Source organism: Eulemur rufifrons, chromosome 10 (genome assembly GCF_041146395.1).
Source record: "Eulemur rufifrons isolate Redbay chromosome 10, OSU_ERuf_1, whole genome shotgun sequence".
NCBI lineage: Eukaryota > Metazoa > Chordata > Mammalia > Primates > Lemuridae > Eulemur > Eulemur rufifrons.
In genome coordinates, this window is record NC_090992.1 from 2,392,941 (window position 1) to 2,414,935 (window position 21,995).

General features: G+C 56.4%; 1 protein-coding gene across 2 annotated transcripts in view; it reads left to right on the forward strand.

Moving 5' to 3' along the window:
- The window catches only part of TCF7 (transcription factor 7), a 30,527-nt gene extending 14,704 nt beyond the window's left edge, over nt 1-15,823 (forward strand). The window contains exons 4-11 of one of the 2 annotated variants that reach the window (XM_069484049.1): nt 7,519-7,630; nt 8,428-8,515; nt 10,276-10,368; nt 11,565-11,684; nt 12,118-12,280; nt 12,389-12,496; nt 13,019-13,067; nt 15,696-15,823. In XM_069484049.1, the coding sequence (XP_069340150.1) occupies nt 7,519-7,630; nt 8,428-8,515; nt 10,276-10,368; nt 11,565-11,684; nt 12,118-12,280; nt 12,389-12,496; nt 13,019-13,067; nt 15,696-15,775 (813 nt within the window). In that variant the 3' untranslated portion in view covers nt 15,776-15,823. The remainder of the gene's footprint in view (nt 1-7,518; nt 7,631-8,427; nt 8,516-10,275; nt 10,369-11,564; nt 11,685-12,117; nt 12,281-12,388; nt 12,497-13,018; nt 13,068-15,695) is intronic. The other variant, XM_069484050.1, reaches the window with a different exon arrangement.
- The last annotated feature ends 6,172 nt before the right edge of the window (nt 15,824-21,995 follow it).

The window sequence follows — 21,995 nt, forward strand, 5'->3', positions numbered from 1 at the left end:
GGACTGGCCGCATGCACCTCGCAGGGCTTTGTGCAACCGTGGCAACAGCCCTGTGCCAGCAGGCAGTGAAGCCTCCTGGTCCAGGAAGGTGTGGCCTTGCCATCCGCCAGCCCTTGCAGCGTAGCCGGCCACATGGCCACGCTCTGTGCTCTGCGGTGGGCGTCTGGCACAGGCTGTGCAGCACACCGTGGGCGGGCAGCTCGCGGCCAGCCTCTGGAGAGCACTGTGTCCCGGGCAGCGGGGCCCAGAGTGGGGGCCAGGGGTGACAGGCCATGAGCAGGGCTCCTCCGTGCTCTCGGCCTCGCTGGGGCACCTCTGCACACGTGGGGTCCGCACGAGCCTACAAACCAAGGCCCGGCCCATGCGAAGGCGAGCCCCCTTTAGAAGGCTGTGGGGGTGGGTCTGCCTTCTGGAAAGTCTACTCTCATGGTCCCAGGCCTTGGGGAACATTCCACTCAGCAACTGGCCAAACTTCTTGGCACTTGAGCACCATTGGTGCTGGACAGTGGAGTCCCAGCTCTAAACACAGAGGCCTGGGGGAGCCGTGGGGTGACCTGGTGACCGGGAAAGGCAGGGGGCCCCTAGGAATTGATCAGGGCCAGCATGGATGCTCAGGCCAGGCGCCGGGTCCTGGCAGTATGAGGAAAGTGAGAACTGGAGGGGCCTTTGAGGTAGGGCTGCCACCGGGGCTGTGCAGGGGAGCCGGACGGCGGGGCTGAGACCAGCCTGCACTGTGCTTCCCAGGCTGGTGCCCTGGCACGGCCCGGCGTCCGTGCAGGAGGAGGAGCGCTTTTCCTAGTTAGCACAGATGTTGACTCCCAGAGTGCTGCAGGCAGGAGAGAACAGGGTTTGGGAGGCGGCTGGGGGGGCGGTTCAGGTGCCAGGTAGGAAGGATGTCCCCTTAGTCCAAGCAGTGGCCCCCGCTTCTCCCAGCCTCCTAACTTGTGTGCCAGGCGCGTGCGGGGTGTTCTACCCGGTGCCGCCGTCTTCTCCCTGAACACCGGCTCCCGCTGGGCACCCCCCCCCCAATACTGTCGAGACCCAGCTGTGAGAGCCCAGCTTCCATTCCTCAGCGTGAACCGTGCAGGGCACAATCCCAGACCACAGGGAGGGCAGGACGGACAAGTCCACAGGCGGCGACAGCACCGTGGGGTCAGTGCTGGGTGGGGGAGGGCGGGACAGGCCTCCAGGAGGAGGTCGCTGTCACACAAAGCCTGACGGACAGACGGGAATTGGCCAGGTGGGGAGGGAGCAGCACGGCCCTCGAAGCCAGCAGCCCCCAGCAGCCCCCAGCAGCCCCCAGCGGCTGGAGCACAGTGAGAGGAGGAGGACGAGGATGTGGCCGTCTGGCATCGCCGAGGACCCTCAGCGCCCACAAAAGGGCCCCGTCCTGGCCTGGGGAAGGGGTGTGTGACCACGGGCAGCTCCCTCACCGCACTGAGCCTCACTTCCCACCTGGGTGAAACGGGAAGGGCGTGTAACGGGGCCTCGAGTGGGTTGTCGCACGCGGCTCGCATGTTGCTCGGCTCCGCCTGTGCGCTCGGCTGACAGAACAGCAACCGTGGCAACGGCGGCCTTGCTGTCGCGGCCGCCCGTCCTTCCCTGGCGCTTCCCCAAGGGCTGTCCCCAGCTCGGAGTGAGCATCAGGACAGCCTTTCGCCGAGACGCCTGCGGGCCTCACAGTCACAGCCCCGAGGCCGCGCAGGGGTCATGGGGGCGTGGAGATTGTGGAGGCCATCGGTCAACACGCCTGCCGGCCGCAGAGTCTAGGGACAGAGATGACTGACCCGCACCTCTGCCCTCCCGCATCCCCAGGCAGTTCCCCCGACCCCCGTCCCAGGCCTTTCCAGGGGTGACCCTTACACGGAGGCGGGATGAGGAGGAGCCGGCCTGGCCAAGAGCCGGAGGAAGCATGGGAGGTTGTAGGGGAAGGAGGACGGGGTGGGGAGAGGTGCTGAGGCAGGAAAGAGCTGCCCCTGGGGAGAGGAGCAGGATGGGGCGGCTGGGCTGTGGCTGGGGCCATGTCCAACTGCCACCATCAGGCAGGCTGCAGATGCCAGTGGCCCTGGCAGGTGTGGCCAGAACCCCATCCCAGGTGTCCCAGAACCTGCTGGAGCATTTTGAGGGTCAGTGAAGCACTGGGTCAGGTAACACTGCCCAGCCAGGCTGGGGAAAGGAGAGACGGGGCTTAGGACGGGGCCAGCGCCCTCCTTTTCCCGCTTGTTCTGCCCACAATAACCGTAGGACCTCAGTAACCACAGTATAGTGAGTGGCATCCCAGCTCTGCCACTTACTAGCTGTGTGATCTTGCGCCTCAGTTTCCTCATCTGTCAGATGGGGATAGTGACTGTGTCTATATCATGGATTTGCTCTAGGAGTACCCGAGTTAAACTCTGCGAGCTGCTCAGAACTGCCCAGCACGTGGTACACACTGAGCTCTCAACAGCAGATTCCGTCCTCTCGGCCTGAAACCTTCCCCTGCCCGGCACTCAGGAGGAGCTCAGTAAATGCACCCCGGCACTCAGTAGGAGCTCAGTAAATGCACCCCGACAGAGTATGCATGACCTTAGCGACCAACGGCTTGTCCTGGCACAGTCGGCTGCCATGGGGCGGCGTTCTCGGGGAGGCCTGGGCCAGGCCTGACGCACTCCCCCACCCCCTCGTGCTTGAGGCCAGAGGAAACTTTCTTCAACTTTCTTCGCTGGGAAAGTGTTGTGGGGCTCAGGCGTTTGGGGGTTTTCGGAGTCAACCGTCAGAGGCGAGGGAGTTTCTCTGCCGCGGTGGCAGGGGCTCGGCGTGCACACAGCCTGCGAGCGACCGCTGCGGTCTGCAGGGAAAATGCCGACTGTGTTTATTTTTCACCTGAGCCTGCAGGAAGTGGGGGGGCCGGGCGGGGTGGGGGCAGGGGAGCCCGCCGGGCCCCAGCTTGTCTTCAGAGCAGAGGAGACTTACCTCAGGAGTCCCCTGCGCCACCTCCCGCCCGACCCTGCCCTGGCTCCGTTCCTGGCACGCTGGGGCACCGGGGTGAGGATTTCTAGCCATGGGCCAAGGAAGATATCCCAGAAGGACAGGGGTTCCCTTGGGGCCGGTAGACTGGCGGCTTTGTGCAGTAAGGGCAATGCGGTGGCAGGAGGACCCCTCTGCTGGGCGTGAGCCCCGTCGCTGGGCAGCCAGCGAGAGGCAGGAGCAGCCTGGCAGGAGAGGGAATGACTCCTGGGGCGGCCCTGGGGTGTCTGAGTCCTGGGCCTCCCTGGAGAGCCGCAGGCTGCTGGGGGGGCGGACGCGCTCAAAGGCAGAGAGCAGGGGTCTGGGTTGTCCTGATCGAGGAGTGTGGAGTTCTGTTGATTCTGTCACTGACGCACTGATACGTCACACCATGCTTTGAGCACCTACTGCGTGCCCAGCGCTGTGCTTGGTACTCTGTCCTCAGAGGTGAGAGGTTGCGCTGGTGAAGTGCTCAGGGCCTGGTGGGGACAGTCACCGCAGGCCTGCCTCCTTCCCTTGGAGGCCGGGCACAATCCTCATCAGGGGGAGGAAGAGGGGGGAGCTCCAGTACACACGCCAGGCCGCAGGCGACCCCAACCTATTGTCTGGGCAGCCTGGCCCTGGGAAAGCCTTGTGCAGAGGCCCTGGAGCGGGACGTTCCGCTGGCTGAGGGGGCATGGGGCACCGGGCCCTGTGCCACATGGTTTCCCAGGCTACCACCGCCAGGCAAGGAGGGAGCTGAGGACTGAGGCTGAGAGGGAGCCTGCGTGGCTGTGGGAAGGCCTGGCCAGCCCCTCAGTGCCCTGCCCTGAAGCCCTGGCCGGGCCTGCAGCTGCCGGTGGGTTCTCCGCCTCCCCCCGCCCATGCAGCACGTCTCCTGTGGTTGGGTGGTGGCTGCTGTTTGAGGAGGCTTCTCCCCAGTCCCAGGGAAGGCTGGTGGCCAGGACGAGCCCACTGCCCATGAGGCAGCCCCTGTCACCTGCACACGTGCCAGGCCGGCGGCTACAGGCTGAGCTAGACTCTCCCTGAGGTTCCTGAGGTCAGCCTGAGCTGCGCTGCAACTTGGGGCTCAGGCAGCAAAGCTGGACCTGAACCAGGCCCCGCATGGCCAAGGAGGGTCAGCCCTGGCCTCCCCTAGCAGGAGGGCTGTCCACGGCTTCCTGGCCAAAGCTGTACCCCCACCCCCCAGCCCAGGGAAGGGTGGTTTCCTGAGAAACCTGCCGTAGAGCCACCCTCTGCCTGCCTTGGAGCAGAGCCCTCCTCCAGCCCCCAGGTCTGGGCAGCGTAGAGACTCCAGGACTGTCTTCCTAGACCTGGCACCTTGGACCCCAGGCTCTGCTCCTAAGGCTTCCCGGGCTTCCCAGGGTCAGAGCTGCCCACTCCACTAGCCAGGCCCACAGTCCGTCCCAAGGCCAAAAAGCCAGAGCCAAGGCTGACTGGCCTTCTCTGAAGCAGGAGCTTAGACTCAAAATGCCCCCTGGTTCTGGAGGGACCTGTGGAGGGTGTTCGTGCCAGCGGTTGGGCTGGGGCTCTAGGCACTTGTGCCCGTAGGTGGCGAGTGGTGCAGTACTTGCTGCCAGGGTCCAATGTTCCTGCGAGGGCGGGCCCTAAAGCTTTGTCTGCATGCCTTCAGCTGCCGTGAGGCCTGGGCTGATGCCGTCTGGCTGGCACTGTCCTGGGCATCTGTCAGGATAAAAAGGCATAAGGAGTTTCTGGGAAACTTCCTACCTTAATAGGCGCTGTCCCCAAAAGTCTAGGACAGAGCAGGACTTTTGCATCTGTGACCAGTGAGGTGGGCAGGACTGGTATTCTCAGCCCCATTTTACAAGCGGAGAAACGTCAGGCTCCGGGAAGAGACTGGCCCAGGATCCTCTAGTGAACAGGTCAGGAACCCTAGAGGTGGCCTTCCCAGCCTGCTTCCCATCGTGGCAAGATTATCGCGGGAGCCAAGGAAAAGGAAGCCAGAGCACGCGGCATCCGCGGGCAGCCCTGGGCGTTGTAAGCAAGGGGAGCAGACGATGCGGGGGTGAGAGAGGGAGCTGGGGCCCCCGGGTCAGGAGGTCCAGGAGGCCACTGGAGGCTCTAGGCAGAGGAGTGACAGTCTGACTCCTGTGGCTGCCGGACGGAAGGCTGGCTGAGGGGGCAAGAGAGAAGCAGGAGTCCAGGGAGGAGCCAGCTGCAGTTGCCTAGGTGAAAAGTGATGTTGGCTTGGACTGAGTTGGGGACAAGGAAGAAGGAAGGAATGGTGGGCTTCTACATATATTTTGAAGGTCCAACATTAGGATTTGTTGGCAAATTGGACATGAGGTGTGTGAGAAAGAGAAGAGTCTAGGATGACTCCCAGGTTTTTGGTCTGAACAGCCAGAAAGCTGGAGTTGCCATTAACAAAGATGGAGAGGAAGCTCTGGGGCAGGTAATTTCGGACTCCCAGGCAGAGGTGCGTAGGCATTTGGAAAGTGGAGTTCCTAGGAGCAGTGAGATAGAAACGTGGCGTCACCAGATGAAGATGTTTAAAGCTGGGAGTCTGGATGAGAGGAAGAGGGTGGGGACCAGAAACAAAGCCAAAAGGAGGGCCCATGAGGTTGGAGGAAAGTCAGGCAAGTGCGGTACTCAGAAACCAGGTGAAGAAACTGTTTCGAGGAGGGAGAGAAATCCGTTGTCTGCTGCTGGGAGAGGCTGGGTAAAATGACTGAGAATCGACCATGGAACTCAGGATCGTGGACGTCCCTGGGGCCCTTGACAAGAGTCATCTGGTAGAGGGACGGGGCGAGACACTGGCTGGCCAGGTTGAAGGGAGAATGAGAGCAGAAAACTAGAGGCAGCAAATGGGGACGGGTCTGCTCAAGTTTCTGTGAAGGGGACCAAGACAAGAGCTGGCAGCTGGGGAAGCCTTTGCAGATGGCAGCCGTGTGCAGCCTGACGGGAACCGCCTGGGCTTGCAAAGCGCTCGGCACAGTGCCTGGCAGGCGGCAGGTACTCGGTACCTGAAGGATTTCACGTGTCCACACACCCTATAGCTGCCCGGCCCTCTCCTTTCGCCCTTGCCAGCCACCTGTGGGGACGTCAGCTCCTGTCTGCGTGAGGACAGAAGGAAGCCTGGGCAGCCCTGTGTGAGAGGCTCCTCCTGCTGGGCAGACAGGTGAACAGGTCGGCACCTTCCCCAGGACCTGAGAGGAAGAGCGCGGCCTGCAGCCTGTAGGCAGGGGTGCGGGGAAGCGGCCTGCAGCCTGTAGGCAGGGGTGCGGGGAAGCGGCCTGCAGCCTGTAGGCAGGGGTGCGGGGCAGGCCGGGCTCTTGCTGGGAGGTGAGAGCCTGTGCCCAGGTGGAAGCTTCGCGCCTTGGCTGCAGTGGGACTCACACCCAGCCTTCCCTCTACCCTCACCGAGGACCCCCGACAGCCACATGCCACGGGGCCTGTGCAGGCCGCCTCCCCACGAGCTCCCTGACCTTCCTCGGAGCTGGAGATGAAGGGATTGTGAACCCCGTGCAGCACCAGAAGATCTTAATAAGTCTGGCTAAATTCACCCAGTGGGGAATTTCACCGGAGTGGGAGGAGCTTCGGCCACAACCATTCATTACTGTCTTGCCCCAAGGACGTCCCCTGTTTTGTCTGTGTCCTGGGTCAGAGATGGCTTATCTGTGCTCCCAGCCAGCAGCATTCCCACAGCAGACTTCGGCAGTGGGAAGCTGAGCCTTGGTTGTGCGTGACGTCTTGAGGGCTCCGGCCTGGGCACGCGTGTGCTGCGAATACGGAGAGCTGGGCCCTGGCCCTGGCAGTGACTCCCGTGGCCGGCTGTGTGGGGAGCCCCCTTCCCAGCCTGCCGACTGAGTCATCTCATGACAGGGCCATGCAACTGGTGTGAAAAGTGAAAAGTAAGAGTCTTGCGGTGCCGAGGAAACAGGAAGTGCGGGGGCTGGGCAGGTTGGCCCTGGAGGGAGCCAGGCCCCACTTGGCCCCACCTCCCAAGTGAGGGGACCGAGGGAGCCTTCCCTGTGTCAGCACATCCTGTTAGGCCTGAGATGGGACAGAGGGTCAGACTCAGTACCCCCCCTCCCCCGTCTGGGGGCTTGGGGAGGGGGAAAGAGCTCCAGGCTGTCCCGCGGTGAGCCGGATCCTCAGAGCGTGCCCTGGGACCAGGGACTGCAGGCAGCGAGCAACACCCACCCGCCCCCCAGACGGCCTGTCCCTTCTCAGAGAAACTAGGGGATCGCAGAGGTCAGGAGGCCGGGAAGGGCTTCCTGGACAGGGGACATGCACCTCCCGGGACTGAGGGCCCAGAAGGACCAAGAGGCTCTCGTGGGGGCTACTTCGGCAGAGACTAGGGGGCCAGTGGCAGCAGGACAGGGCCACTGGACACAGGGTGGCTTGAGTGGTACCCCTTCCCTGAGGCCTGTGGGTTTGCCCACCCCCACTTTTCTCTGACAGCTGGGCCACCCACACACAGCTGGCTGGGACTCTGCCCGTGTGCATACCCCCAGGCCCTGTGCCTCCTTCAAGACTCCCCACTCACCCACCCTCCTTCTCATTTTTCAGCACAACAAGGCCAGTCAGTCCCCCCATGGTGTCCCCCAACTCTCTCCTCTCTACGAACATTTCAGCAGCCCGCACCCGACACCTGCACCTGCGGACACCAGCCAGAAGCAAGGTACCAGCCTGGGATAGCGAGGGGCCCGCTGAGACCTGAGCCTGAGGGCCGAGTCCCCGGCTTCTGAGACCAGGGTCCATCTTATAACCCGAGAGCCTGGGGTTGTGCAAACCTAGGGCCCAGAGAAAATACCAGAAAGATGGACTAGGGGGCTGTGAGGGGACCAGAGGACTGGGGGAAGTGGTGCCGGGTCAAAGTTGGAAGCTCCAGGTTGAGGTAGGAGCGTAAACGCTGCGGGTCACCCCACTGCCCGGCAGCCGTGCAGTGCTGGTAACTGTAAACCTGCAGCCTCCCCTCCCCCGGTGAGAAAATGGAAAGTGGTGGCTGCGATGGCTGATTCACCACCTGTCTCGGGCAGAGTCATTCTGAAATCCACCACTGTCAGCTGTGGGAACCCTGCTGACTTAAGCCCTGGGGGCAGGTGGAACCCTGGCTCCCCAGGCCAGGCGGCCCTACCAGGCTGGGTCCCCGGCAGAGAGGCCCCAACTGCAGACCAGCGGTGGGCCAGGCAGTGGCGAGGCCTGGTCGCCTATTCCTGCGTGACGTCAGTTCTGCCTGCTGGCCAGCCTGCGTCCTTAGGCGGCTCACCCAGCCCCTCTGCCCTTGGCTCCCTGACCCGTCAGAGGGGTATTGTTATCACACCGAGCTAGTCCAGAACAAACCAGTTTATGTCTGGTTCTCCTGCAACAGGAGGGAGGCCCTGAAGGTCCCCATGGGAGGCTGCGGGATGCGGGAACCGATGAAGTGGCTCGCCGGGGCAGGCCAGCCCACTCACTCGGCCTCTCTCCCTGCAGGAGTTCACAGACCTCTGCAGACCCCTGACCTCTCTGGCTTCTACTCTCTGACCTCAGGCAGCATGGGACAGCTGTCCCACACTGTGAGCTGGTGAGTGTGGGCCCGGGGGAACGGACACTGTGCGCTAGTCGCACCTGCCCTCACATCTTCCTCCTCCGGCCTTGTGTGCTGAGCCCCCTACTGCCACTCCGCACAGACACCAGGGGCTGACCAGCAGCTCTGCCCCAACCTGGCTCTGAGCTAGGGGTCCTCGTGGCCCCCTGGCTTACGGGCATTGCCCAGGTAGCTTGACACATTCCCTTTGTGGAGATAAAGAAAGCAGGCTCCTGGTCCCAGCTCTGCCACACCTGAACTATAGACTTGGTCTCCTGGTCCCCTTGGATGGGAGGACTCTGGGCTGCTGAGGGACCTCCAGAGCTGTAAGTATGTGAGGATGAAGAGGGGCCCTAGCAGGGAGGTAACAGCGTGAGTGGCCACCAGAGAGGCTGCTGCTTCTCAGCTGCCTGGTAGGCAGGGGACACGTCCCACTGGCCTCAGTGCCTGCTGCCGGTTGGTCCTTTCCTTGCTGAGTTGCTTGAGGAGTTCCCTGTGGTGCCTGCTTGAACCCAAGCCCCTGGCCATCTTGCTTAGAGAGTCTAAGGCTGGGCCGGGAAAAGGCAGGCCGGCCCCTCGAGCCAGTAGGCTTGACTGTGGGTCAGAGGGCCAGTCCTCAGCGGGAGCTGGGCCTCGGCAGGCTGCTTGGCCCTTTAGTGACCTGCATGGGTCTCTAGCTGCTCTGGGCTGGGGCAGTCCCCCAACAGCAAGAACACTTCGCTTCCCACGGAGGCAGGGCAAGCCAAGGGCCCGGCCTGAGGCCCACCTGCCCCTTTGCATTAGTTCAGCACACTCCTCTCTTCTCAGATTCTCCTTGGACAGAGCTCCGTTCTGAATACAAATTAGGACTGCCCCCCTGAGCACCCCAGGATCAAAGTGGGGAGACAGTGCACAGGGCCCAGCCTGACTGGGCTAGACCAGAGTTGTGTAGACACAAATCTCTGCTGGCCTGTCAAAAGCATCCCGTATGCCAGAAGCTTCGAGACCAAAAGATTTGAGACTAGAGCAAATGTTTACCTACTCATGGCTCTAATGAGGGGACTTCGGGAACCCTGTGCTCTCCGCTCCCACCAGGTAGCGCTTGGCTGTGAGAAGGGAGGTTATTCCAGCCACCTCTGCACTGACTGATGCTGAGTTAGTTCCCTGCCCTCACAAAACTCAGCCCCCTCGTGGGCGACTCAGCAGGAAGCCAGACAGTCACAGGGCACTGTTGGCCCCGTTAGCAGTGCTCAGACTGGGGACTGTAGGAGCCCAGAGAGGCACCTCCTTCAGCTTGGGAATCTCAGGGGTTTGGGGAGAAAGGGCCACTGAGCCAAGCAAGACCTGCAGGATGAACAGAAGCTGCAGCAGGCACAGTGGGGCAGAACAATCCAGTGTCAACAGTGGGTGCACTTGCTGATTCAAGCATCTGAGACAGAAAGGGGGGAAAAAGAAAGAAAAACAGTGGGTACAAAGGCCCTAGGACAGGTGTCAGCCTTGTGTTGTCAAGGAGACTTAGGAGGCAGGCCGGAGGGGTCTGGGTCCTGGGAGGAAGCTGTCCTGTCCATCCCCTGGGCACCAACACACGGCTCCAGAGGGAAACGGGTCCGGTGTTAACCCTGGTGGTGGCAGATCCTCAAAACACACACTGGAGTGGTCCCAGAAGAGACACCCATCTGTCTCACTGTGGGTCAGGTCAGGCCAAGCCAAGTGGGGGAAGTCCTTCCCCGTGTCTGGCCAGCAGCCAGACTGCTAACAGCTGTCTCTCCCAACCACAGGCCCAGCCCTCCTCTCTATCCCTTGTCCCCTTCCTGCGGATATAGACAGCACTTCCCCGCCCCCACTGCAGCCCCTGGCTCCCCCTACCCCAGGTGAGTCCCCAGCCCTGCAGCCAGGCTCCTGCTTCCTGTTGCCCAGGCTTCAGTGCCCACACAAGGCCATGCCCAGGCCAGTGCTTGCCCTGTGTTAGTCGTGTCCATCTGTCCGTCTGTCATTCTGTAGCCCCCTGCCGCCCTGTGCCTGAGAGCAAAGCTAGTGGGAGCGCAAGAGGCTTCAGCCCGGGCCATCCCGTACAGCAGAGCGCTGTGCGCGCACCTGGCTCGGCCTGTGTGCAGGTGTGTGCGTTCCCCTGTTCTGCAGCCCTGCTGGGGGAAGGCTGGCTCAGGACCCACCTGGGCATCCCCTGAGCTCTGCCCAAGCTGAGGCAGCATCTTTTACATAAGTATCCCCAACCTCTGGCCCTTAGGGGCTGCCCACTCAGGGGTAACACACCTGTGTGAGCAGTAAGGAGCAGAGTGGTCGCCACAGAACAGCAAGACAGTGACGTGGGAAGTAGGTACACATGTGGCCTTTCACTTGGCTCACTCCTGACAGACCCAGCACCAGGTGGGCAACGGCAAGGGATGCAGCAGACACTCCCAGCCCTGCCGGAACTCACGGCACAGACACAGCAGCAGCGGAGTGGGCCAGCTGGTGATGGGGAACCCCAGGGAGACCCAGCCAGGCCTGATGGGTCAGGGAGAGGGCAGTACGTTTCGAGAGAGGACGAGGGCACAGCAGTAGCTGAGCTGGCTGGGAGTGGGACTGACGGGAAGCAGAGGGGAGGCATTGGGGCTAGACCTGCCAGCAGGGTGCTCACGCAGGCTGTGCGGGTCCCAGCAAGGAGCCCGGGTTTTATTCTGCGGGCAACAGGGGAATCGCAGCAAGAGCAGGCCAGGAGCATTCGGGTGTTTTTAAACAGTCACGCTGCTGTCGTGTGGAGGCCCACAAGGCAGCCACAGGCTCCTGAAGCTGGGTTAGCGAGGGCAGGATGTGAGAAGGGGACAGATTGAAAAGCTACTTGGGACTTAATTAGCAACCACCTAAATGGCATATGTGTGGATTTCTGCAGCATGTCTGTGCAGCGTGTTGGAAGCAGGTGTTTGTATTTATCTGTGTGCTTCTGTCCAGGCCAGTGGGGTGGGGTATCCGTTCGCCTGTGTCCTCATGTACTATGCAGGGGCCTGTGTGTGTCCAAAGGGCTGGCCTGTAATTCCTGGCTCCGTGTTAACTCTTCTCTTGCCTTTAGGTTCACCCACCCGTCCTTGATGCTCGGCTCCAGCGTACCTGGTCACCCCGCAGCCATCCCCCACCCGGCCATCGTGCCCCCCTCAGGGAAGCAGGAGCTGCAGCCTTACGACCGCAGCCTGTGAGTGAGAAGGCCGATGTTGGGGAGGGAGCAAGGAAGTGTGGGATGGGCAGGTGAGCAGGGCCATTGTCTACGGGCCCCCCACCAGCCCAAGGACTGCAGGAGGCCCCTGGCCAAGCCGTCTTGTGGCTCTGGCTACTGACTGCTGTGTGTTTTGATCCTCAGGAGGAGGCGCTTAGGGAACAAGGATTTTGTTTGAGCCAAGAAGGGAGGGGCTGAGAAGTCCTTAACACATGTTTTTCCCACTTGCCTGTGGTATTCCCAAAAGGAGCAGTTCCTTAGCTCTCTGCTCACCCATTCTGGGTGAGCTAAAAGATTCTGTTTACCAAACCCTGGTGTCATGTACTTAGGCACACACTGGACCCACACTAGAGGAGGGCGGTACCATGGGGGGGGGGGGCGCTCCTTAGCTATCTGGGTATGTGCCCCTCAGGAAGACACAGGCAGAGTCCAAGGTGGAGAAGGAAGCCAAGAAGCCGACCATCAAGAAGCCCCTCAATGCCTTCATGCTGTACATGAAGGAGATGCGAGCCAAGGTCATTGCGGAGTGTACACTCAAGGAGAGTGCTGCCATCAATCAGATCCTGGGCCGCAGGGTAAGGCCACGGGCACGTGGGCTGGCGTGGATGGCCCCTGACCTCCTCCACCCTGGGGCAGCCTGCCGACTCCCTGACGCACCCATCTCCCCTCCTTCCCTACTGCAGTGGCACGCGCTATCGCGAGAAGAGCAGGCCAAGTATTATGAGCTGGCCCGCAAGGAAAGGCAGCTGCACATGCAGCTCTACCCAGGCTGGTCGGCACGGGACAACTACGTGAGTGGCTGGTGACACACAGCAGGGGCGGGTAGGGGAACCTTTGAGATAACATGCGCCAAGGCACAACCTCAGCAGGGAAGGCAGAACTGTCTGGAAGGCACACATGAGGAAGGACATGGAGGGTCCAAGGCCCCCCATAGCTTGCTCAGGAAAGGCCGAGCCTGAGGAAGTGCTCCCTAAAGGCAAGCCCCTATCCTAGTCTTCACCCCAGAATGCACTCACACATGAGGGGCTGTTGCCCAACATTTGACTGGGCCGGCCACATGGGCAGAAGGGGAGGAAGAAGCTTGGAAGTCACCTCCCTTCATTCAAATTGGAGACCAGATCAGGAGAGGGAGGAGCCCCTAAAATACAGCCCACAGCAGCCTAGCAAGAACTACAATCGAGGAACACCAGCGCCTGGCAGTAGGAGGGGCCTGTATGCCCAGAATCCCAGGGGCAGCCAGGCTAGGAAGCAGGATACAGATATCCTAGTGTCCACCCCCCAGATCTGAGCATCCCTCCTTTTGTTCCCTGCAGGGGAAGAAGAAAAGGCGGTCAAGGGAAAAGCACCAAGAATCCACCACAGGTGAGGCCTTCCCTCAGCACTAGTGGAGATTCTTCTCCATGCCCTCACTTCAAAGCAGCCCTGCTCTGGCCCGGGGGGAGAGGCAGCCCAGTTGCCTTCAGGGCCTAGGCCCTCTGGAAAGAAGGCCTTCATCTCACAAGTCAAACCCCCATGTGAGAAACAGCTATCCTAAGTCCCAGGGAAGACCAGCAGACGCCAGTTCATGTAGCAGGTGGTATGTTCCCCTGTCCTGCCCCCCACTCCGCCGCCTCTGCTAGGCCTGCACACCACTAGCCTCTACCCGAGAAGCCAGCGAGGAACTGACTGTATAGGTCAATGCTTAACCCAAACACTGCATCCTGGCTGGTTCTGCTGGGATCAGGAGCAGGTTGTCCGGTTCCAGGCTGAGTCAGGCCCCACGCCCAGGCCCAGCAGCCACACAGCCCGCTGGCTGAAGCCTGGCAATTTGTACTCTCCCCCAACTCCATTTTTCATAGCCATGCAAAGTGCCCTGTGTAGAGGAGGTCTCATACCCTGTTGCAGGCCTCCTTCCTGTGGGTGAATTCCTGCCCACTCTGATAACTAGATGCCATATCCATTCAGCTGTGCTGCCCCAACACAGGGAAGCTGGAGGATGGGACTGGGACAGGCCAGGGCAGAGTCCCCAGCCCTTCCTCTGAGGTGAGGAATGGGCCCTTCTTTCCACCTGGAAATGTGTAGGATAGGCATAGGCTATAGCCTTAGCCCTTGAGGGAATACGCATCAGCCAGACTGGGCATTGGCAAGAATGAAGAACAGCTGGACAGGCTGGTCCGATGGTAGTGGGTTATCAGAACTTATGAACATTAGTGTCACTAAAGTTGGTATTCAACCCCCCACTGCTAAATTTGGCAAAAAAGGAAAAGCTGGATAACATGGGCAGGGAGTTGGAGAGGGGAATGGGCACCCCTAAGGCAGAAGAGGCTGGAACCTCATGGGCTTCCCTGGGCCCTTCGGCAGCCTCTACATGCTGTAAGGAGCCCCACAAGCCACAGAGAGGAGCCAGCCTGAGAAGATTCCCCCCCCGCCCCCCAGTCTTCCCACTGCCTCCATGCCCAGCTGGGTACCCACCTTTGCTGATACCTTGCTCTGGGCTCTTGGGCTGGCTGTGCCATGGAGAGGCCCACTCTGCCTGTGGGGGCTGTGGGGTATCTGTAACTGGCTAACATTGATGTTACCTCTTCTTTCTGGGCCCTGCTCTGCCCTGCTGCCTGCCTGCTCGCCCTCTGCCCTGCTCATGCCCCTCTGGCATGCCTGTGCACAGACCCTGGCTCGCCTAAGAAATGCCGTGCGCGCTTTGGCCTCAACCAGCAGACGGATTGGTGTGGTCCGTGCAGGTGGGTTTGTCCCCACCATCATTCTCCTTTTGCTTCAAGCTGCTTCCCTGACTCTACATATTCTGCTGGGCCTGCAGCCCACTCCTTTGGCCCCTCAGCCCCCTAGCATACCCAGCAGAGAGGGGAACCCGTAGCCACTAAGAATGGAAGTAAAACACTGAACACAGATTGTGGAGATCACTTGGGTCTGAGTGGAGGAAAAGAGATAGAATGTTCTAAAAGGCAGACTCAAGGAGGTAGCTCTAGTGCCAGCCAGGCCTAGCTAGTCCTCAACAGACAAATCTCTCACACCACTCTCACCACCCCTTACTTCTTCAAGTTAGGATCACTGCCTATACCATCCTGAGCCCTTAAATCTGAGAAAAACAAGGTGACAACAGTACAAACTACCTGAATAACCTGGTTGCCAGGTAGCCTTGTGACTTGCCATCTTGCACCTACTGAGACCGGAGGGCTGGAGAGGAGCAGGGGAACCACTGGGCTGTCTTAGGCAAAGGGCCCGGTGGCACTGAGCCTGTGTTTCATCCTACAACAGAGAAATACTTGTGGGCATGAAAAGATTTACTCACCAAGTGGCTGGAATTGCCTCAGTTAGGTTTAAGCCAGGCCTGGCAGAGCCAAAGCCCAAGAGTGCTCCAGGCAGTAAGGTCACTGGCTCTCAGGAATACTTGTCCAGCCCCTTGGTGCGTCCCCACAGTCCCTGTCCAAGTCAAAGAGGAATGTTGATGGGGGCAAGGTGGGTGCCCACATATGTATGCACAGTGGAAACAACCCTGTCCTCAGAGGAGGTCCTGGTCCCTCCATTCCATGCTGTCAGAGACAAATGGTGGCCTAGAGAACTCTAGGCTGAGAAAAGTACACTGCTCACCACTTCTTCCCCTGTCCCAACTCTGAGGACTGGGATTGCTCGGCACAGAAGCCACAGCCCCGCGGCCCCTCGCCTTCATGCAGACACGAGCCCCACAAACTCGCCTGAAGACGCTCAAAGGCCAGGACTAGGCGACGGCTCCCATGGAAACCAGGAGGCAGACACAGGCCTCGCCACACAGAAGGTCCTTGTGCCATCCGGTGGCTGTTCTGGGAACTGCACTCGTTCTAGGTCTGGGCCAGGCCAGGCAGTGCTGTTGAGGGCAGAGGGCACAGACTATCACCCAAGTCACGGGGACAAAGGGGTCAAGATCAGCTGGCCTCTGCAAAGACAGAAGTTTTTGGTTTTGGTGTATGACTATGAATTCACCCTCTGTTTACAGATAACTCTCTTCACTATTCCTAGGAGGAAAAAGAAATGCATTCGGTACTTACCCGGAGAAGGCCGCTGCCCCAGCCCCATTCCTTCCGATGACAGTGCTCTAGGCTGCCTTGGGTCCCCAGCTCCCCAGGACTTGCCCTCATACCTTCTGCTGCCCCGCGCACCCACAGAACTGTTTGCTAGCCCTGCGGAGCTGGCACCCACATCCCCAGGTCTCCCAGCCCCAGTGTCCCCACAGGTGCCCTGCAGCACCCTGCCGAGTGCACAGGTACAGCAAGAACCTCAGAGACAGGCAGCCTAGCAGGCAGAGGACAGCTGGCTTCCTCCAGGGGCCACCACGCAGAGGAAGCAACAGAGGCCAAATCACATGGAAACCAGCTAGGGGTCCTGTAAACCCCAGCTCAGTGTCCAGACCCTGAAGATTTCAGAGGCCGCACAACTTCCGCCTGAACCTGAGGTCATCAATTCAAAATGCTCTGAGTGGTGGGAATCAGATCTGTGTTAACGTGTCATCTCATGAAGGGCGTCTCTCGTACCTGTGGCAGCTGCATCTATTCTTCTTACCGTCTGTCTTACAGCCAGAAGCCTCTGCCTCCTTGCTTTTCTGCTGTAGGTCATAGATGGGCCAGACTAAGCCCAGCTACCTTCTCTACCCTCGCCTTCCACGTCCCCCACTGCCACACCCTTCCCACACCAGACACATCACAGACCAAGAATAAGCTGGTTTGTCAAACAACAGGTAAGCATGGTCACAACCACAAAGCTCAAGATGACAGTGCTTCTCTCTTAACGGAATGGAGAAGCTCTGTTTACAGAAGACCAGCTGCTATTCATAAGCCTCTTACCGTGTTCTCAGGCACTTGCAAGACGCTGGGGTAGAGAATGCAATAGGTTAAGTTTAGGCCTATCAACCCAGGCAACGGGAATAACCTGACACTACCCTGTGAGGCAAGGGTGGGTGGAGGGGGGCATCTGGCTCTAGTTGAAATTACTTGGAAATGTTTCCCAAGAAACTCATCAGCCTAAGAAGCCCCGATACCAAGGCCTCAGGCTTGTTAGCAGCAGCTACAGTCAACAGGTGAGAACAGTCATGGCCCAAGTGCATCCCTCCTCATTTCCTGGGACTTTTTCACAGTTCCATTTCCAGTTCATCCGTGGCAGCCTAGCCAGCTCCTGGGCAGCTGTGAGAGGGCAAACCCCAAACCTCCGGCGAGAGCCTGTCTTCCACCATTCAAACCAGGCCAGCTCCAGTAGGAAGGAGGACCATTACAACTAAAGCAAGGAGCCCAGAAACCCTCTAGTGGTGGTGAACAGGTTTTCACCACAGCCTGCTTTAACCTATTTTTGAGCCAAGCTTCAACCCTGAGCCTTGAAAAACAAGTTTAAGTTAACTTTGTTTTTTGCCACCTCTTCACTGTACATAGCCTGAATCCAAAGAAGAAGGGCTGTCTGTGCACTCACACACATCCCTCAAGAAAAGCCTTCAGTTCCCACAGTAGCCACTGGTTTCTGAGAATCCAAAGATCACATACTCTAGTGTAACGTTGCAACAAGTCTTGAAAAACAAGGACCACTGTAGTGTTTAAGATATTTTTGTATTGTTAATACATCATCATAGAAAAACTTTTTTAAACATGAGAATAAAGATACTTTTTACTGGGTTTGTTTTTCAAAGCCTGACCCTAAGGAATAAGCTGTTTCAGCAGCAGAGCATGACACACTTTCCTTTCCTTTTCTGCAGTCACGACACTTGGAGTTTATCCCTTATTACGGTACATGTGTTCCAAAACTTCTTCCAACTTGCAGAGGCCAGAGATTACCTTTGTCACTTCCCCCTAAAGGGGCTTGGGGCCATGCCCCTCCCCTGAGAGCTGGGCCCCTACTCCCATTCGCTTGCTCTTAACCCCCCAATCGTCTGACCCATAACTGACGCAGGCCAGCCTGCTCCCCAGTGCTCAGAATAAATTATTGGAAACTGCCATCCATAAATCTTGAAAAGACAATCCAACCTGAAATAGGTGCAAATGACCACTAGGCTCCATTATCCTCTGAGGGCAGAGAGAAAAGACAACAGTCCACAAATATTACGTCTTATTTCAAGGAAATCAAGAGTCTTCTATAACCTGGTATCGCCATAAAATCCTAAAGAATATCTTTTCAAAATTAAAATCCACATCCCAATATAAATAAAGGATATTTTATTAGCACTCTTACTCTCCAAAGACTATCTGCTAAGACAGTCTTATGAAGTATTTTTAATAATTTCACAAGACCTCTGATGTTTGAATGAGAAATCTACAACCTACTTTTTACATGGCAGTTTCTACCATGTTAAAGCATTTTATGTTTAAAAATATGTATAAATAAATTCATCTTCCAGAGTAGTGCCTATTTAAAGTAGGCCACCAGAGGTTGTAACCCCAGATGTGCTGCTTCCTGGGAGGGTGCTGGGGAGACGGCCATTCCCGACATCTGGCCCATTTAAATGGATTCTGCTCTGGCTGGCCTGGTTTAAAAAGCTACATTGTAACCAGGGCTTATGCAAGACTGGATTGTCGCATCTGATTTGGTGTCTCCATTAGAGTACACCGGGTACAGGTAGGAGAACAAGGTACCCTCTGTATGTGACAGTAGGGAGGGGTACTTTGGCAACTTTGTTTAAATCAGCCCAGCCTTTAAAAAACAAAAAAATACCTACTTCAAAAAGGAAATTCAAATCCTCCCAAATCACACTGGCACATTCCTATGAGGCCAGAAGGTGACGAGATTGCAACCTCAAGTTCAACTTCAAATACCACACCAATCCCCCCTCACTGCCAGCCAAGAACAAACCCTGTCTTCTGAGACATCACAGGACGAGACACCCCAGGCTCCCAGGCTCCCTTACACATTCCCAGACAACGGCAGACTTGCAATTTGCTTGAAATACAGATCTTGATCCCTTCCCGCCACCCCGTGCTGCTCCCCATCCTGTTCTCAATGTACATGGGGAGGGCTCAGCCCAGCAAAGTGAAGGTGTTTCCTTTTACCAGAGCCCTCTGGCCAGGCTCTCTTCTGACATGTAACTGTCTTTCCAGTCGCCCCCGTGATCTCCAGTTCCCCTTGGCTGTGGGGGCCTCAGCTGGCCCAGAAGCACTCACTGGGCCTTGCTCTGCACTCGCTGCCTTGCTCTGCACAGTGTGTGTGAGCCTGGCTAGGAAGGCCACAAGTAGATGGAATCAGAATCGTTCTTTACATCAATTGTTTACATCCATGTCTAGGAAAACAAACACAGAACAGAAGGGGCAAGGGTAACAAGGCCATGTCAAACTCTACTTGCCAGGCCTATATATCAAAGCAGAGGAATTTAAGACCCAAAACTAATTACATTAAAAGCTAAATTGGCTTTTCTTTGAAGTTAGGAAGGCAGCTTTAGCAATGACTCTCTCTCAGGTGTCTTTAGAGCTTTCTTAAAGCTCTTGAGGGCTTTAAGAGTTCACCAAGATCTTTGAAACAGAGCTGCCCGCCCAAGCAGACCCTGTTTGTATTAACTCCCCTAATCACAACGATTATAATCACCTTCTTGTTTCAAATCTCAAATTACCCAGTAGGCTTTTTTTTCTTTTTTAAACTCAAGCTTTTGAGCTCTCTAATGGTCCAGAGCAGCTACCAGAACTTTCCTGGTCTACTTGTCCACAACTGGCAGTGGGCATCTGAAAACAGCCCTAACTTCATTTACTCAAATGGCAGGGCGTTTTAAAACAGAAGAACGTAGATGGTGGGGATGTTCCCATAGTCAGGCCCATAAATAAAAGCCTTGCTGAGGTCAAGGAAGGATTTTCAAGCTGTTAAAGACAGCAACGGACTGGGCACACAGTCAACTGGCAAAGGCAAACTCTGTCCTGGGGGCAGGAAGCATCCCAACCCTAGCGGTCGTCACGAGGCAGATCTCTAGCAATACAAGGCAAGGGATGTTTCACTTCTGAAGATGAGGCAGCAGCTGTGAATTACTTGGGAGACAGTTGCTAGTCCAGGTCCACATTCTGTCACTTTCAACAGAGGCTCTGGGACCAGATCTTCCTTTTTCATTTAGGTGTTCTCTCCTCCTTTTATCTGCAGCCTTTTTCTTTCAGGCCTGTGCAGGCAACGTCAGGATGCACAGGGTGTAGTGGGGGATAGGAAGGAGAAGGAGGAACTAGGTTCTACTCACCCCCACTTTCCCAAAAGAAAAAAAAAGCCACTTGGGCAACCTCTGCATTCCCACCCCTTTTCAGTAAGCTTCCTGGGACAGAAAAACTTGCAGAACGATCGAAGCAGGTAAGAGTTAGAGGTTGTGAAAGTGCCATACTCAGGACAGAAAGGACAAATACAAATCTTCACCAAATGGGTGGGAAGTGTTAAAAGTGAAAGCACTTTTATGAAATAAGCTGATCCTCAGTGCAAAACCAGAGGACGGCATGTGGCCAGTTAGGCGTTCAGTACACACCTCCTGAAAGTTTACAGTTGAGAGATGGTAGGAGGTCACAGAAAGCACAGATGTGGAAGCAGATACTGTCACAAGCAACTACATTTCTCCCACAAAATGCCTCTCAATAGTGGCACACAGACTGGAGGGAGCCGACAGTGTGTAATACTGCAAGGCAATAAGTATGTCACCTGTGAATTAACCAACTGTCACTCAAACTAAGTCCGACATTGGAAATGTATCAAGCAAGAGCCCCTTCAACAACTTTATGCCACCAACAATGCTCTTCTCCACTGCCAGCTCAGCAGGAAGGGTAACATTCACCAAACCCTGCTTATGTGTCCAAACAGCTCAATCTTGGGCCAAGGGACATGTTCTAAACTACTTGCACCGTACTTCATCTTGATACGCACTTACTCGTTTTCTGTACCCTTGGAGACAGTGACTTCTAATGGTAAACAAGAATAAGTCATGAGGACTCTAGTTTTAAAACCTGCAACATTCAGAAGAAATCAGTTCAACATCAAAAAAGGTTTAGTTCAAATGCTCAGAAACTGCCTTGCCAGATGTGGGTCTGATGAATACTCTAATGAAATGTTCTAGAGTTCCTAGAGTGTCAAAGTACTGTCACCGATCTGGCCCTGATTTCTCTTTCTAGTCTATATTTTCTGGGAAATCTACCGACACCTAACCTTCTCTGCTGCTAGTTCTAGACCTAGCATGGCTTTCCTCCTCACCTTGGCATTCCTTCCACCCCAACCAAATCTAGCTTGACTTGTGAAACCAAATTAGTTTCATTTCACAGACTCTTTCCTAGACTCTTCCAGCCCTGTAGCCCCCATTTATTTGCTCATTAACCTTGCTCTGTCCAGGAATATTTTTATTAAAATTATTCGCTCCTTCCCAGCAGTATTTATGCCTTGTTTCCTGAACTACAACAAAAGCTGCAAAGAGGGAAACCACGTCTTTTGTTTCCTACAAAGTAAGAGAAGCCAGGACCATACTTTAGGGATTCAACCGTTTCATAAGCTTTCCCTTTACTTAAAATCTTTTCCCTTTTTCTCTACTTTTTTCTTCGCTGGAAATCAGTTACACAAATCCAGATAACTGAAGATTATTTTTTTAAATGCTCAAACAACTTTGTAGGGAGAATATTTATTTGGTTGATTCCTTCCTTCCTGAATATATATTGTTTTTTTGTTTGTTTGTTTGTTTTTGAGACAGGGTCTAGCTCTGTCACCCAGGCCAGATTGCAGTGGTGTCTGCCTAGCTCACTGCAACCTCAAACTCCTGGGCTCAAGCAATCCTCCAGCCTCAGCCTCCCAAAGTGCTAGGATTAGAGATATGACCCACCATGCCTGGCTATACTGAGCTTTAGAAGAGAAAAATCAAAAAGATCTTCAAATGGAAATGGTGGCAAACAAAAGTTAAGCTTCCAAAGATGAGCAAGATTCCAAAAGCCATGGATAAGATAAAGGATGCTCAGAGCAAGAGGCTGCTTCTCTCTCAATCCTCTCTCCTTCCTGGTGGAAACCACTTCATATCCTCAAACTGCCATGAGTGCCCAGGCAACTTACATAATTTTTAAAAAACTTATATTGGGATCAGAAAACAGAACATAGGATTGGCCAATTTTTAAGTAAACTGAAAGATTCTGTGGTTTGGAATATCTGCCTGCCCTAAGCCAGATGCCCATGGTGACTGACTGTTACTCTCCTCCCTCTCTGGCTAGTTCTAGGATAAGCTCAGCATTACGACGACAGCATATTACAAGGCTGCAGTTATCTATCCATCCACCAAGTCACATTATAGCTCTTGCTTAACTCCAGGAGCTAGTGTGTTGTGACAGCTGTAAACAAATCAGAGTTATAGGCCGGGCG